Below are 13,158 nucleotides of genomic sequence, written 5' to 3' on the forward strand. Positions count from 1 at the left end.
CTAATTTGTGCTTGTAGTTAGTTGCAAAAGGAAAAGCTACAATACTAGCTATGATTGTCCATTTATAAAATAAGAAAAAGGATTTCTGTCCCTCTCCACTCCTAAATATAACACTAGTTAGAAAAATTCAGAAATATTCCACAACACCCCCATCATTTTTTTAAAAAGCACAAACAGTTTACAAACAAAGGTCTGCATTTGCCCCCATCTCATAATGCTTTTCACATTTGAATTAGCCCTTCTTAGACATTCTTCTCCGACTGCAGATAAAAGGGAAGCATCTCTGCTGCTTTGCTTTCTACCTTTTGTTTGATAGTTTTCCATTGGAATGAAGAAAATAAGACCCAGTCAGAAAAAATATGTTTAAAAGTCCTTCAAAATGAAATTATTAATGTCTTTATATAGGTTTAAAGTTATCTTTTAGGTGTAGGCTGGAGATGGGATTTGGATAAATATGTTAGAAATGTTGAGGAACTTTCAGAATTAAGAAGTCACGAAAGTCATACAGCTAAATAACGTTAGGTTACATTTTATAATTCTGTTTCACAACATGATTTTAATGATCTCTGCTTTTTGTTTTAATTTTTAGGTAGAACTAAGTCTATGTGCATATAAATAACACAAAAGAAATGTACTTTCACAACTACAGTGGCAACAGTAACATTTTTTTGTTTTAGTTTAAAAAAATTAACTTAATTATTCTAAGTGCTTCAAAAACTTAGATCTTAGAAATAATTTTGTTATACTCCACTGGCATTAATACTGGTTATTAGGAGGCTGATGCACAGCTGATTGGATTTGTCTTTGGATTTAAATATGTATTGAAGCCATCAGTTCAACAACACTTCAAACTCGCCAGTCAATTATGATTCTGCTCAAATCAAGCAGCACAATTATTTCATCATTGGAAAGTAACTTAAAAAAACAACAACAGGGAAGCTTTAAAAAAGACAGATTTCTGTCATACATAACAATGCTGACTGGCATAAGAATGCACACTGCCAAATGTGTTATTATTTTTTACATAAGGGATTAAATAGGAAAGCACTAAATAAAATTCATTTTTTCAACATAACTGTTTAATGAAATTCACTTTTGCACCATAACAAAATAGAGCATTTTGGGAGAAAACCTTTAATCCTGAAAAAGCTCAGTGAAAACGACGACAGCCTTCTTTTTGGAGACTATGTATAGCTCACTGGAAACCTAGAAAATATTTAAGACTAAAGGCATTGGGGATTTTGTTGTTGTTGGTTTTGTTGTTGTGGTGTTACTATTTCCACTCACCAGCTCGAAGGGGTCGTGGAACTCCCCCAACAAAGATAGTTTTTCTGGGGTCCAAAGGCTGAGAACCATCCATTACAAAGTCACTGTCACTTAGGTTCCATGGTCGAATTTGCACCTGAAAAAAAGTCGTTTACTTGGTCCTTACTTCATTTCCAGCAACCCCAAATGAGAATAAGATGACTAAAGACAAACCCACTGATTTGTGCATTTCACAATGAACATGACCCAAACAAAATCCAGTTAATTAGTTAATGTAATCCGCATTAAGTACCTTTCAATAGAACTCTTGGGGAATCTACTTACAGTACTGTACTCAGCACTCTAGACATATGACATATACCATGAAACCACTGGAAACCACCTCTGCCTGTGTTTTTTTTTTTATTGTAAGGCAGGCTTTTAGAGACAGAGTCTGCATTTTGAATCAGATTCATTTTAACACACGATAGAGACTGTTTACAATGTGTCACAATACACCACTTTGTTTTAAGAGTTCATCTAAAGTACATCAGGAGTATTTTCTAAAAATTATCCATGTCTGACTTTTTAATTCTCATCACCTTCCAAAATTCAAACATATCTTTCAGCAATATGATTTAATACAGATTAACACGCAGCAAGTTAGCATAGAATTACCAGAGATAACAATATAGCACAAAGAGAGTACTCTCTGGCCAGGCACGGTGGCTCACACCTGTAATCCCAGCACTTTGGAAGGCCGAGGCAGGCGGATTCCTTAAGGTCAGGAGTTCAAGATCAGCCTAGCCAACATGGTGAAACCCTGTCTCTACTGAAAATACAAAAACTAGCTGGGTGTAGTGGCTCACATCTATAGTCCCAGCTACTCAGGAGGCTGAGGCATGAGAATCACTTGAACCCAGCAGGTAGAGGTTGCAGTGAGCCGAGATCGCGCCACTGCACTGCAGCCTGGGTGACAGAGCAAGACTGCCTCCAGAAAAAAAAAAAAAGAGAGAGAGAGAGAGAGAGTTATCTCTTTCGGATTTATCTGATTTTGACAAACGAGGCTGGTTAAATAAAAGCAAGCCTCAAAGTTTAAGTAAATTTTGTTTAAAGTAGAAAAAGAAATCTTTATGGCATATTTCTATTTGGTCATTTTTCTTAACTGGGACTCTGACTTAGTGCCCATAGTTTGTACTATTTTATCACAGAGTAAAAAATAAGGTATTTCATTAGAATTTTAACCTTAAAACATGAGCCTTTATGTATATGATTTTATACATGAAACCTTAAAACATGTTATCAAAGAATATCTTAAAACAAAACAAAAACACAAAAACATCCTCCTGCATGAGAAGGCAAATTCTGCACTGCCTCAAAACCAACCAGTTAGGCAAGTAGCCAATATGCTCTGAGAAGCGGGCTGGGTGCAGTAAGGGAACCTGGTATCTGTCCTCAAGGAACATGCCATTCCCCCTCCCCTCCACCAATGACTAAGATAGAAAACAAAAAAGTTGACTTTTCATTTCCTTAGTATTAATGGAATTGTTCATTTTCCCCCTTGCTCAGACATCAACACTCAATGCAAGGAAACATATGGGATAATTTCGTATGTGGCTTGGCTTATACCCAGGAGTACTGCCACTTGAAAGGTAGCACCTGTGGCAATTATACTTTCAAAAATTTTGAATTAACTTTAAAACTGGAATTGCTCAGTTAGAAATAGTCTACTTTTTTTTTTTTTTTTTTTTTTGGAGATGGAGTTTCTCCTTTTTGCCCAGGCTGGAGTAAAGTGGCACCGTCTTGGCTCATGCAACCTCCAACCCCTGGATTCAAGAGAATTCTCCTGCCTTGGCCTCCCAAGTAGCTGGGATTACAGGTGACCGCGACCACACCCAGCTAATTTTTGTATTTTTAGTAGAGACAAGGTTTCACCACATTGGCCAGCTGGTCTCAAACTCTTGACCTCAGGGGATCTACCCGCTTTGGCCTCCCAAAGTGTTAGGATTACAGGCATGAGCCACCGTGCCTGGCCAGTCTACACATTCTTTAAGATTGCTAAAAAAATTCGCCCTCACCTAACTTTTTGCCTTTATTATTATTATTTGAGACAAGAGTGTTGCCTTATTGCCCAGGCTGGAGTGCAGTGGCATGATCTCGGCTCACTGCAACCTCTGTCTCCTGGGTTCAAATGATTCTCGTGACTCAGCCTCCTGAGTAGTTGGAATTATAGGCACCTGCCACCACACCTGGGTAATTCTTATATTTTTAGCAGAGACAGGGTTTCGCCATGTTGGCCAGGGTGGTCTCAAACTCCTGACCTCAAGAGATCTGCCCACCTCGGTCTCCCAAAGGGCTGGGATAACTGGAGCGAGCCACTGAGCCCAGCCACTTTTTGCCTTTTATGACACTGTTGGCCTCACCACTTAGCCAGAAGACACAAAATCTCCATTTCTTCCCTAGACCCTGAAAATTTGGACCTGTTTACAATACCGTTCACATTCAGACATTTGCTCCACCTTTATTGCATGAAAAAAAATGCAGTTCTTTCCGTGTAAACTTTGGTCTGTTTGACTAAATTATCATTCCCTTGACATTTACTACAAAGGCAGATTCACTAATACCATAAAGTATTACTTTTAAATGCCTTCATGAGGACCTATTGCCTATTACTAATTTTTTCATTTAATACACAATAATTTCCTGACACTGTGAGAACAAACAGTAAAGATTCCCTTAAATACACACATACACACACACACACATACACACACACACATACACACACACACACAGATGTATCTTTTTCTACACACAATCTCTCTTCTGATCTCATTCCTAATAAAGCAGTTAAGGCAGCTTAGGGACCTGGTAAGGTAATTCCAATCACTTTATGTTAATTGCATTCGATCATAGATAACTTTATTTAAAAAATGAAAACTATTCTTGTGTAGTATCCAGTGGTCTGCTTTCATGCTCAATTAACTGAAACAGGAAATACAGCCTTTTATCAATAGCTGTAGGTTACCACTGCTCAAAAGAACTCTGCAAAAGATCTCAAACCTTCCTGTTGAGAGCTTTCATTATTGCCTACTGCCTTTTCTGCCCACTCCCCAACCGCCGACCTCACTTCATCACATTGCACACAACCCATTCCTTTATTCTTGGCATTGTAGATAAGGTAAAAATATAGGAAGAGGGCTCAAGACACAGTGCTGATTAACCCTATTCACAAAACCTACATTTCCCAGCTGCCACCAGAAAACAGTTGCTCAGAGCTGTCACCTCTGCAGAATTAATCAACATAGAACAATATCAACACACTCTATCTACTAAGCAAATAATAATATTGTGGTACTATCTGTATGAAAAGTTACACTCACACTCTGGTTTCTCTCTGAAATCTAAGCCCATTCTCACATCAGGCCTGTTTCTCCAGACCTCAGGTCCTGATATCCGTGTTCTATCCTTCTGGACTTACTCTTTGTTTGGATATATTTTCTGGTCCTGATTTTGTGTGTGTGTGTGTGTGTGTATATGTGCATATATATATATGTATATATATACTTCATTGTTATATCATACTTTATAAGCTAATTCAAATATTTTGTGGAGAGTATAAATAAAATAACCACTTTTTAATTATCTTCGTTTAATAATTATTTTTGAGAATAGATGAAATTATAATTCTGTCCTAATTCAATATAAATTTCCTCTCTCTATATAAAACTGGTCCTCCATATCTGAGGGTTCTGAGTCTGCAACGAGGGTCAGCCAATCTCAAATAGAAAACTTTTTTTTTTTTTTTTTTTTTGGAGATGGAGTCTCGTTCTGTCACCCAGGCTGGAGTGCAGTGGCACAATCTCAGCCCACTGAAACCTCCACCTCACAGGTTCAAGCAATTCCCCTGCCTCAGCCTCCTGAGTTGCTAGGGCTTGTCACCATACCCGGCTGATTTTTTTTTTTTAGTAGAGATGGGCTTTCATCATGTTGGCCAGGCTGGTCTCAAACTCTTGATCTCAGGTATCTACCTGCCTCGGCCTCCCAGAGTGCTGGGATTACAGGTGTGAGCCACTATGTCCGGCCTAGAATATGTTTTAAAACAAAAATAACAGTAACAATAATACAAATTTTAAAACTACAGTAGAACGACTATTTATATAGCATTTACATTGTATTAGGTATTATAAGTAATCTAGAGACAATTCAAAGTGTATGGGAGGATGCACATAGGTTATACTATTTTATGTAAGGGACTTGAGCATCTGTGGATTTTGGTATCTGAGCGGGGGTCCTAGAACCAATCTCTTATGCAAACTTAGGAACAACTGTACATGGCTAACTCTGTGAGTGTGTGTGACAAAGAAGGTGTGTGAGTGAAACAACTCTTCCAGTAGGTTGTCAAGTAGGCGCTTTAGGGGCAATAAAAGCCTCAGCATCCTGAGGACAAGTATAAGGATGTCCCCCAGAAACAGTAAAGATTCCCTTAAATTATCCTAACATGATTCCAGCACTTCTTCCTGGAGCAGCCTGACCACATTTGCTTGTAAAGGTGACTCTAAAAAGAGTTTGCTGGCCAGGTGCAGTGGCTCATTTCTGTAATCCCGGCACTTTGGGAGACCGAGCTGGGCGGATCATTTGAAGTCAGGAGTTCGACAACAGCCTGGCCAACATGGTGAAACCCCGTCTCTACTAAAAATACAAAAATTGGCTGGGTGTGGTGGCGGGCACCGGTAATCCCAGCTACTCAGGAAGCTGAGGCAGGAGAACCACTTGAACCTGGGAGGCAGAGGTTGCAGTGAGCCAAGATTGCACCACTGCACTCCAGCCTGGGTGATTAGAGTGAGACCCTGTCTCAAAATAAAATAAAAATAAAAATATAAAAAGAGGGGCTACAGTATCCTTTGGGAAGCTCCAGCTCTTGGGCCATGCCATGTCCTTACAGTAGGGGGTCACACAAACTCAAATGGCCATAGGGTCAGACAGGTAGCACAAATGTCAAGCCACGTTTGGGTTAGTACGCAGGCAGTAACACACTGGAGTAAACTACTTCTCAGCTCCAGCAAGTAGTTACCACTTGCCTATGTATTGTCAGACTTTTCTCATTTTTCAAGAGTGGCTAGAAATTCAGATTTTTAAGTGAAACTTCAAGATTCTAAAATAGGAACTAATTCAAATGTTAAAAGTCACTATACAGGCTAAATAAAACTATCTGCAGACCAGATGTATGCCACGGGCCCCACCCAGTCCATGATCTTTGGCTTGAAGAGTTTAGTTACCACACAGCTCACAATGATGGAACGTTTTGTTCCATTAGCACATATGAGAGAAAATACAAAAATCGTTTTTCTTTAGTTTCTCTCTAAAGCACGTATTCCTATGGAAGCTCTCCTGAGGACTACTTTTGGCTGAATTACATTATCTTCTAAATTCTTATCTTCTTTTTCATATAACTGCTTACCTCCAAAGGCAAAATCTTTTTAGGAATAAAGACAAAAACCAAACACAGTGCTGAGTGCTATAAATATAATAATTTATACCATATAGTGACTTTAACATCAGCCTTTAAGAAATCTAAAAGAATTTAACATTAATAATATCAACAGTTAGTAGTGAAATCAGTAATATTCCTTTTCAAGGTTTCTCAAAGTTTGTTCTGTGGAATATGGGTCCCTAAGGTTGGTCTGCCAGATAAGCAGTGTTGGGGAAAAGCTGTAGATTATCTTCTCCTTCTTGGCGTTTCATGGCACCCATTAGTGTACTTAATTAAAGGCTCTAAGAAATTCTATAGAAATCTTTTCAGCCAGGTGCAGTGGCTCACACCTGTAATCCCAGTACTTTGGGAGGCCAAGGTGGGTGGATCACCTGAGGTCAGGAGTTCGAGACCAGCCTGACCAGCAGGGTGAAACCCCGTATCTACAAAAATACAAAATCAGTCAGGCATGGTGGTGCATGCCTGTAATCCCAGCTACTTGGGAGGCTGAGGCAGGAGAATTGCTTGAACCCAGAAAGTGGACGCTGTGGTGGGCCAAGATCACACCACTGCACTCCAGCCTGGGCACAAGAGCGAAACTCCACCTCAAAAAAAAAAAAAAAAAAAAAAAAAAAAAAAAGTCTGGCCGGGTACGGGGGATCAAGCCTGTAATCCCAGCACTTTGGGAGGCCGAGATAGGCGGATCACGAGGTCAGGAGATCAAGACCATCCTGGCTAACACGGTGAAACCCCGTTTCTACTAAAAAAAATACAAAAAACTAGCTGGGCGAGGTGGTGGGCGCCTGTAGTCCCAGCTACTCGGGAGGCTGAGGCAGGAGAATGGCGTGAACCCGGGAGGCGGAGCTTGCAGTGAGCTGAGATCCGGCCACTGCACTCCAGCCTGGGCGACAGAGCGAGACTCCATCTCAAAAAAAAAAAAAAAAAATCTGTTCAATGTTGTTTAACTCAGCATTTCTAAAATTATTTCCATAGACCCCATTTTTTGCATGACACCTATTAATACCTACACTTCCAATAATTCTGCCCTACTATACCTTGCTCTTTTTTTTTTTTTTTTTTTGAGACGGAGTTTCGCTCTTGTTGCCCAGGTTGGAGTGTGATGGCACAATCTCGGCTCACCGCAACCTCTGCCTCCCAGGTTCAAGTGATTCTCCTGTCTCAGCCTCCCAAGTAGCTGCGATTACAGGTATGCACCACTATGCCTGGCTAATTTTGTATTTTTAGTAGAGATGGGGTTTCTCCATGTTGGTCAGGATGGTCTCAACATCAGGTGATCTGCCCGTCTCAGCACCAAGTTTTCAGAAACTTCACTCCATCCCTGGCCTTTTCCTTACTTATTTCTTGCTATTGCTCTGAAAAGTTTGATTCTATAGAGATTAACTTTAAATGGTTAAGAGTATACTAAACTGAAATATTAGATAGCTGTTCAAAGAACTGAAAGTTTTCTGGCTAAACTGTATAAAAGATATGTTACCAAACCAGTTTGACTATTTTTATGTTTCTTTCTTTTTTTTTTAGATGGAGTCTTGCTCTGTCACTCAGGCTGGAGTGTAGTGGTGCAATCTTGGCTCACTGCAACCTCTGCCTCCCGGGTTCAAGCAATTCTCCTGCCTCGGTCTCCCAAGTAGCTGGGATTACAGGTACCTGCCCCAAAGCCTGGTTAGTTTTTGAACTTTCAGTAGAGACAGGGTTTCACCATGTTGGCCAGGCTGGTCTCAAACTCCTGACCTCAAGTGATCCGCCCACCTCAGCCTCCCAAAGTGCTGGGATTACAGGCATGAGCCACCATGGCTGGCCCAGTTTGAAATTTTTATCAATAAAGAGTAAAATAATTATAGCTTCATATAAAAACTAAAGTTTCATCCTACTTAAAACTGAAGGTCATTAATAGGGATAAGATTAGGTCAAGGGCTAGGAAAAACAAGACATGCAATATGGGTCTTTTCGTCGCCTTTTTTTTTTTGAGACAGGGTCTCACTCTGTCACTCAGGCTAGAATACAGTAGTACATGGAGTACAAGCATGCACCACCATGCCCAGCTAATTTTTGTATTTTTTGTAGAGACAGGGTTTTGCTGTGTTGCCCAGGTTGATCTTGAACTTAGGGGCCCAAGCAATCCACCCACCTCAGCCTCCCAAAGTGCTAGGATTATAGGCGTGAGCCACTGTGTCTGCCCTCTACAATGGGTTACTTCTTTAATCAGAATGTTATATGATAACATCATTTCCTAAAAAGAAAATTTCATTGACAATTGACCAGAACCTCTTAGTTAAAATTAAATATAAAATGCATTTTTGGCCAGGCACGGTGGCTCACGCCTGTAATCCCGGCACTTTGGGACACCGAGGCGGGTGGATCACCTGAGGTCAGGAGTTTGAGACCAGCCTGGCCAACATGGTGAAACCCCATTTCTACTAAAAAAAAAAAAAAAAAAATACAAAAAATTAGCTGGGTTTGGTGGCAGGTGCCTATAATCCTAGCTTCTTGGAAGGCTGAGGCAGGAGAATTGCCTGAATCCGGGAGGCAGAGGTTGCAGTGAACTGAGATCACGCCATTGCACTCCAGCCTGGACAGTGAAACGCCGTCTCAAAAAAAAAAAAAAAAAGCATTTTTGGCCAGGCATGGTGGCTCATGCCTATATAATCTCAGCACTTTGGAAGGCCAAGGCTGGAGGACCACTTGAGGCCAGGAGTTCAAGACCTGCCTGGGCATCATAGTGACACCCTGTCTCTATGAAAACCTTTTTAAAATTAGCTATGTGTGGTGGCTAAGGTGGGAAGATCATTTAGGCCCTGGAGTTTGAGGTTGCAGTGAGTTGTGATGAAGCCACTGCACTCCAGCCTGGGCGACAGAACCAGCCCTTCTCTCAGGAAAATATTTTTGTTGTATCTAATTTAATTACAGGATAAGAGAAAACACAAGTTTTTGTTTCTGTTTTCCCTCCTTGCAGCAGGGAGAAAACATATTTGTTTTCCCCCCAGCAGCAAGGAGAAAACATAGTTGTTTTTTTTGTTTTTTTGTTTTTTTTGAGACAGAGTTTTACTCTTGTTGCCCAGGCTGGAGTGCAATGGCACGATCTCTACTCACCACAACCTCCACTCCCGGGTTCAAGCGATTCTCGTGCCTCAGCCTCTCAAGTAGCTGAGATTACAGGCATGCGCCACCACGCCTGGCTAATTTTTTTGTATTTTCAGTAGAGACAGGGTTTCTCCATGTTGATCAGGCTGGGCTCAAACTCCCGACCTCAGGTGATCCGCCCGCCTCGGCCTCCCAAAGTGCTAGGGTTACAGGCGTGAGCCACCACGCCCAGCCTGAAAACATAGTTTTAATACGAATAGTTTGTTTTTTGTTTTTTGTGTTTTTTTTGATGGAGCCTTGCTCTTGTCACCTAGGCTGGAGTGCAATGGCACAATTTCGGCTCACTGCAACCTCCACCTCCTGGGTTCAAGTGATTTTCCTGTCTCAGCCTCCTGAATAGCTGGGATTACAGGCGCCCGCCACCATGCCCAGCAAATTTTTGTATTTTTAGTAGAGACGGAGTTTCACCAGGTTGGTCAGGCTGGTCTCGAACTCCTGACCTCAGGTGATCCACCACGCCCAGCCGATAAGATAAGAACAGTTTTTGTTGTTGTTGTTGTTGTTTTTTGAGAGAGTCTCACTCTGTCGCCCAGGCTGGAGTGCAGTAGCACGAACTCAGCTCACTGCAAGCTCTGCCTCCCGGGTTCACACCATTCTCCTGCCTCAGCCTCCCGAGCAGCTGGGACTACAGGCACCCACCACCACGCCCGGCTATTTTTTGTATTTTTAGTAGAGATGGGGTTTCTCCCTGTTAGCCAGGATGGTCTCGATCTCATAACCTCGTGATCCACCAGCCTATGCCTCCCAAAGTGCTGGGATTACAGGCATAAGCCACCGCACCTGGCCATGAACTGTTTCTAACACAAACCTCAAGACTTCAAATTTCTCAGCATAACCACATATCCCTACACCTAGAGTTCTCAGTTACAATTTAGTATTTAGATATTCATCTACCAATACACATCATCAAGCTCATTTTTAATTTCTCACTCTGTATGGTCCCTTCTTTAGATTACAGCATCCATCACATGAACATCCTACTGCATAGGATTTCATTTTCATCTGTTCATCTCAAGGCAGCTCCAAACGGCAAACTGTTCGGGCAGCCAGCTCGGGAAACTACCTGACTAAAGACCCCCTCAAAGCCATATGCTCTTTTTCCCATAAGGGACCTGGTTCAGAGCTCAGCTACTTCCCCCATACTCTGATTTCCTTTTTCCTTTTCCTCTTTTCAGTACCCTTCAAACTCAAGCTCTTTAGGAAAAAAAGTCTCCATTATTCTCTCCCCAATCCTACAATCCTTTTAGTCTACATAAATCAGAAAAACAATACTGCAGAACCATCAGGACTGCTCTCCCCAACAAGCAGCAGCACCCCAGCTCATCCCAATAGCCAGGATGAGTCAGCTAAACCTAGGTCTGCTGACATACAGCTGCAACAGCTCAGTTGTAGTGGTGATGAACTCAGACCCACCCCAGCTGTCAGCAATTCTATTTTAAGCATCACAGACTTCACAAAATGACTGGATTGCCCCAGCAATATCAGAAATAAACTAGTTTGTGGCCAGGTGTGGTGGCTCACACATGTAATCCCAGCACTTTGGGAGGCCAAGGTGGGTGGATCACTTGAGGTCAAAGTTCGAGACCAGCCTGGCCAACATGGTGAAACCCTGTCTCTACTAAAAATACAAAAATTAGCTGGGCATGGTGGTGTGTGCCTGAAATTCCAGCTACTCAGGATGCTAAGGCAAGAGAATCGCTTGAACCTGGGAGGTGGAGGTTGCAGTGAGCCGAGATTATGCCACTACACTCCAGCCTGGGTGACAGCCTCTGTCTCAATAAATAAATAAATAAATAAACAAGCTAGTTTGTGGTTTGTGAGGCATCTTTATCTCTTCCCTGGCATAAGGAGTTGGTTTATTATTAATCACCAAAACTAAGAGCCACAATAATAATTGTGGTTTGGACTCCTCACAGCACACTGATATTGGCATCTCATTTCAACATAATTTTGACCACATAGCTCCCTAACAAATAGGTCAGCCAGTTTCAGGAGTTTAGATGCTATCTATTATTCTCAAGTGCTGAAGAGGAAGAGAGGCCTTCCCTGCATCTTCTGGGGGCAGTGGAGAGAAAGGAACAGCTAATCAGAGTCTTTGGCCTTAGTAAGACTTCTATATTCCAGGTAGCTCTGGGGGCTTCAGTCAGACCTCCGTCAGGCCTCAAGGCAAAAAGCCGTAACTCTCACATTCAGACTATTCCTCCCATTCCCTAGATACAAGTAGTCTCCAAGTAGAAGGAGAAAATCTTCGTCAAAATAGCCAGGATTCTTCCTAGACAGGGAGCCAAAAGTAACCCTAGGAAATTCTTTCACGTCCTATTTGGATACTCCAAGTCCACCCTCAGGTTTAGGAAATAGTCCAGGTACAAAAAGGAAACTCCTACCCCCATCACCAGGCTGCAGAGCCTATTATCTGATGCAAGGCAACTACAGGCTTTACAACCCCTTTGGGACCTTCAGTTACTGATGAACAATTCGAACAATTCGGTACACTGTTTCATAAGAGCACTCAGTGCAGAAATAGAGCATGCATAAACTGACCCATGAAAATGGTTATGCATATCTTTGCACTGTATTTGATTTAATAAAGCCATTATCAATTAAATGTTATGCCCAGAAGACTCAAGTCAACACCTTCTCTCTAAAGGCTTTTCTGACTGTCTCAGAAACATCTGAGTACTCTGCCCTTGGAGCGCTCTCCCCATCACAACTACTCCCTCTAATACTTCCATGCAGCTATTTTAACTTTCAGGTTTTCAGAGCATCTGTGGCTCCTTAGGTCACTTACTGGTCATATGTCTATTTCCCTCTATTGGACTCTAAGATCCTCTAAGGCTGAAACCATATATTTGTGTGGATCCCAACTGCGCAGCACAGTGCCTAACCATTAGTGAGTGCTCTGTGCAAGTTTGGTGTGTAAACAAATGTTTTCCTGAGGGGCTGACACTGGTGTCACAAAACATGTCCAGCAGCTGCTCTTCCACAACTCCCAGATTACTCTCCTCACTCCACTGAGAGCTACCTTCCAGGGGTAGGAAAATAGGGTGCATTTGGTCACCAGTGAATGCCCAAGGTCTTGGGCTTAATGAGTGCAAATCTCTGATGCCACTAGGTGAGACCCACTCAGTGATCAAAATTATCTAGTGTTCATCATCACTGCTGATGCTGCTACATCACTCAGAAAGCATAAACATGACAGCTGATTCCCTTTTGAAAGAAAAAAGAAATCAACAGCACGTTTGAGCACTTATATTGCACTACTGTGCTGGGCATTTTACAGT

The 13,158-nt window shown here is 41.8% G+C and overlaps 1 protein-coding gene across 3 annotated transcripts in view; it reads right to left on the minus strand.

Annotated features, from left to right (window-relative positions):
* Positions 1-13,158, minus strand: part of CPEB3 (cytoplasmic polyadenylation element binding protein 3) — a 249,136-nt gene that overhangs the window by 40,160 nt on the left and 195,818 nt on the right. For all 3 annotated transcript variants that reach the window (XM_025398016.1, XM_025398015.1, XM_025398017.1), the window contains one exon: positions 1,288-1,402. In XM_025398016.1, the coding sequence (XP_025253801.1) occupies positions 1,288-1,402 (115 nt within the window). The remainder of the gene's footprint in view (positions 1-1,287; positions 1,403-13,158) is intronic.

The sequence above is a fragment of the Theropithecus gelada genome, chromosome 9, assembly GCF_003255815.1.
Source record: "Theropithecus gelada isolate Dixy chromosome 9, Tgel_1.0, whole genome shotgun sequence".
In the NCBI taxonomy this organism is placed as follows: Eukaryota; Metazoa; Chordata; class Mammalia; order Primates; family Cercopithecidae; genus Theropithecus; species Theropithecus gelada.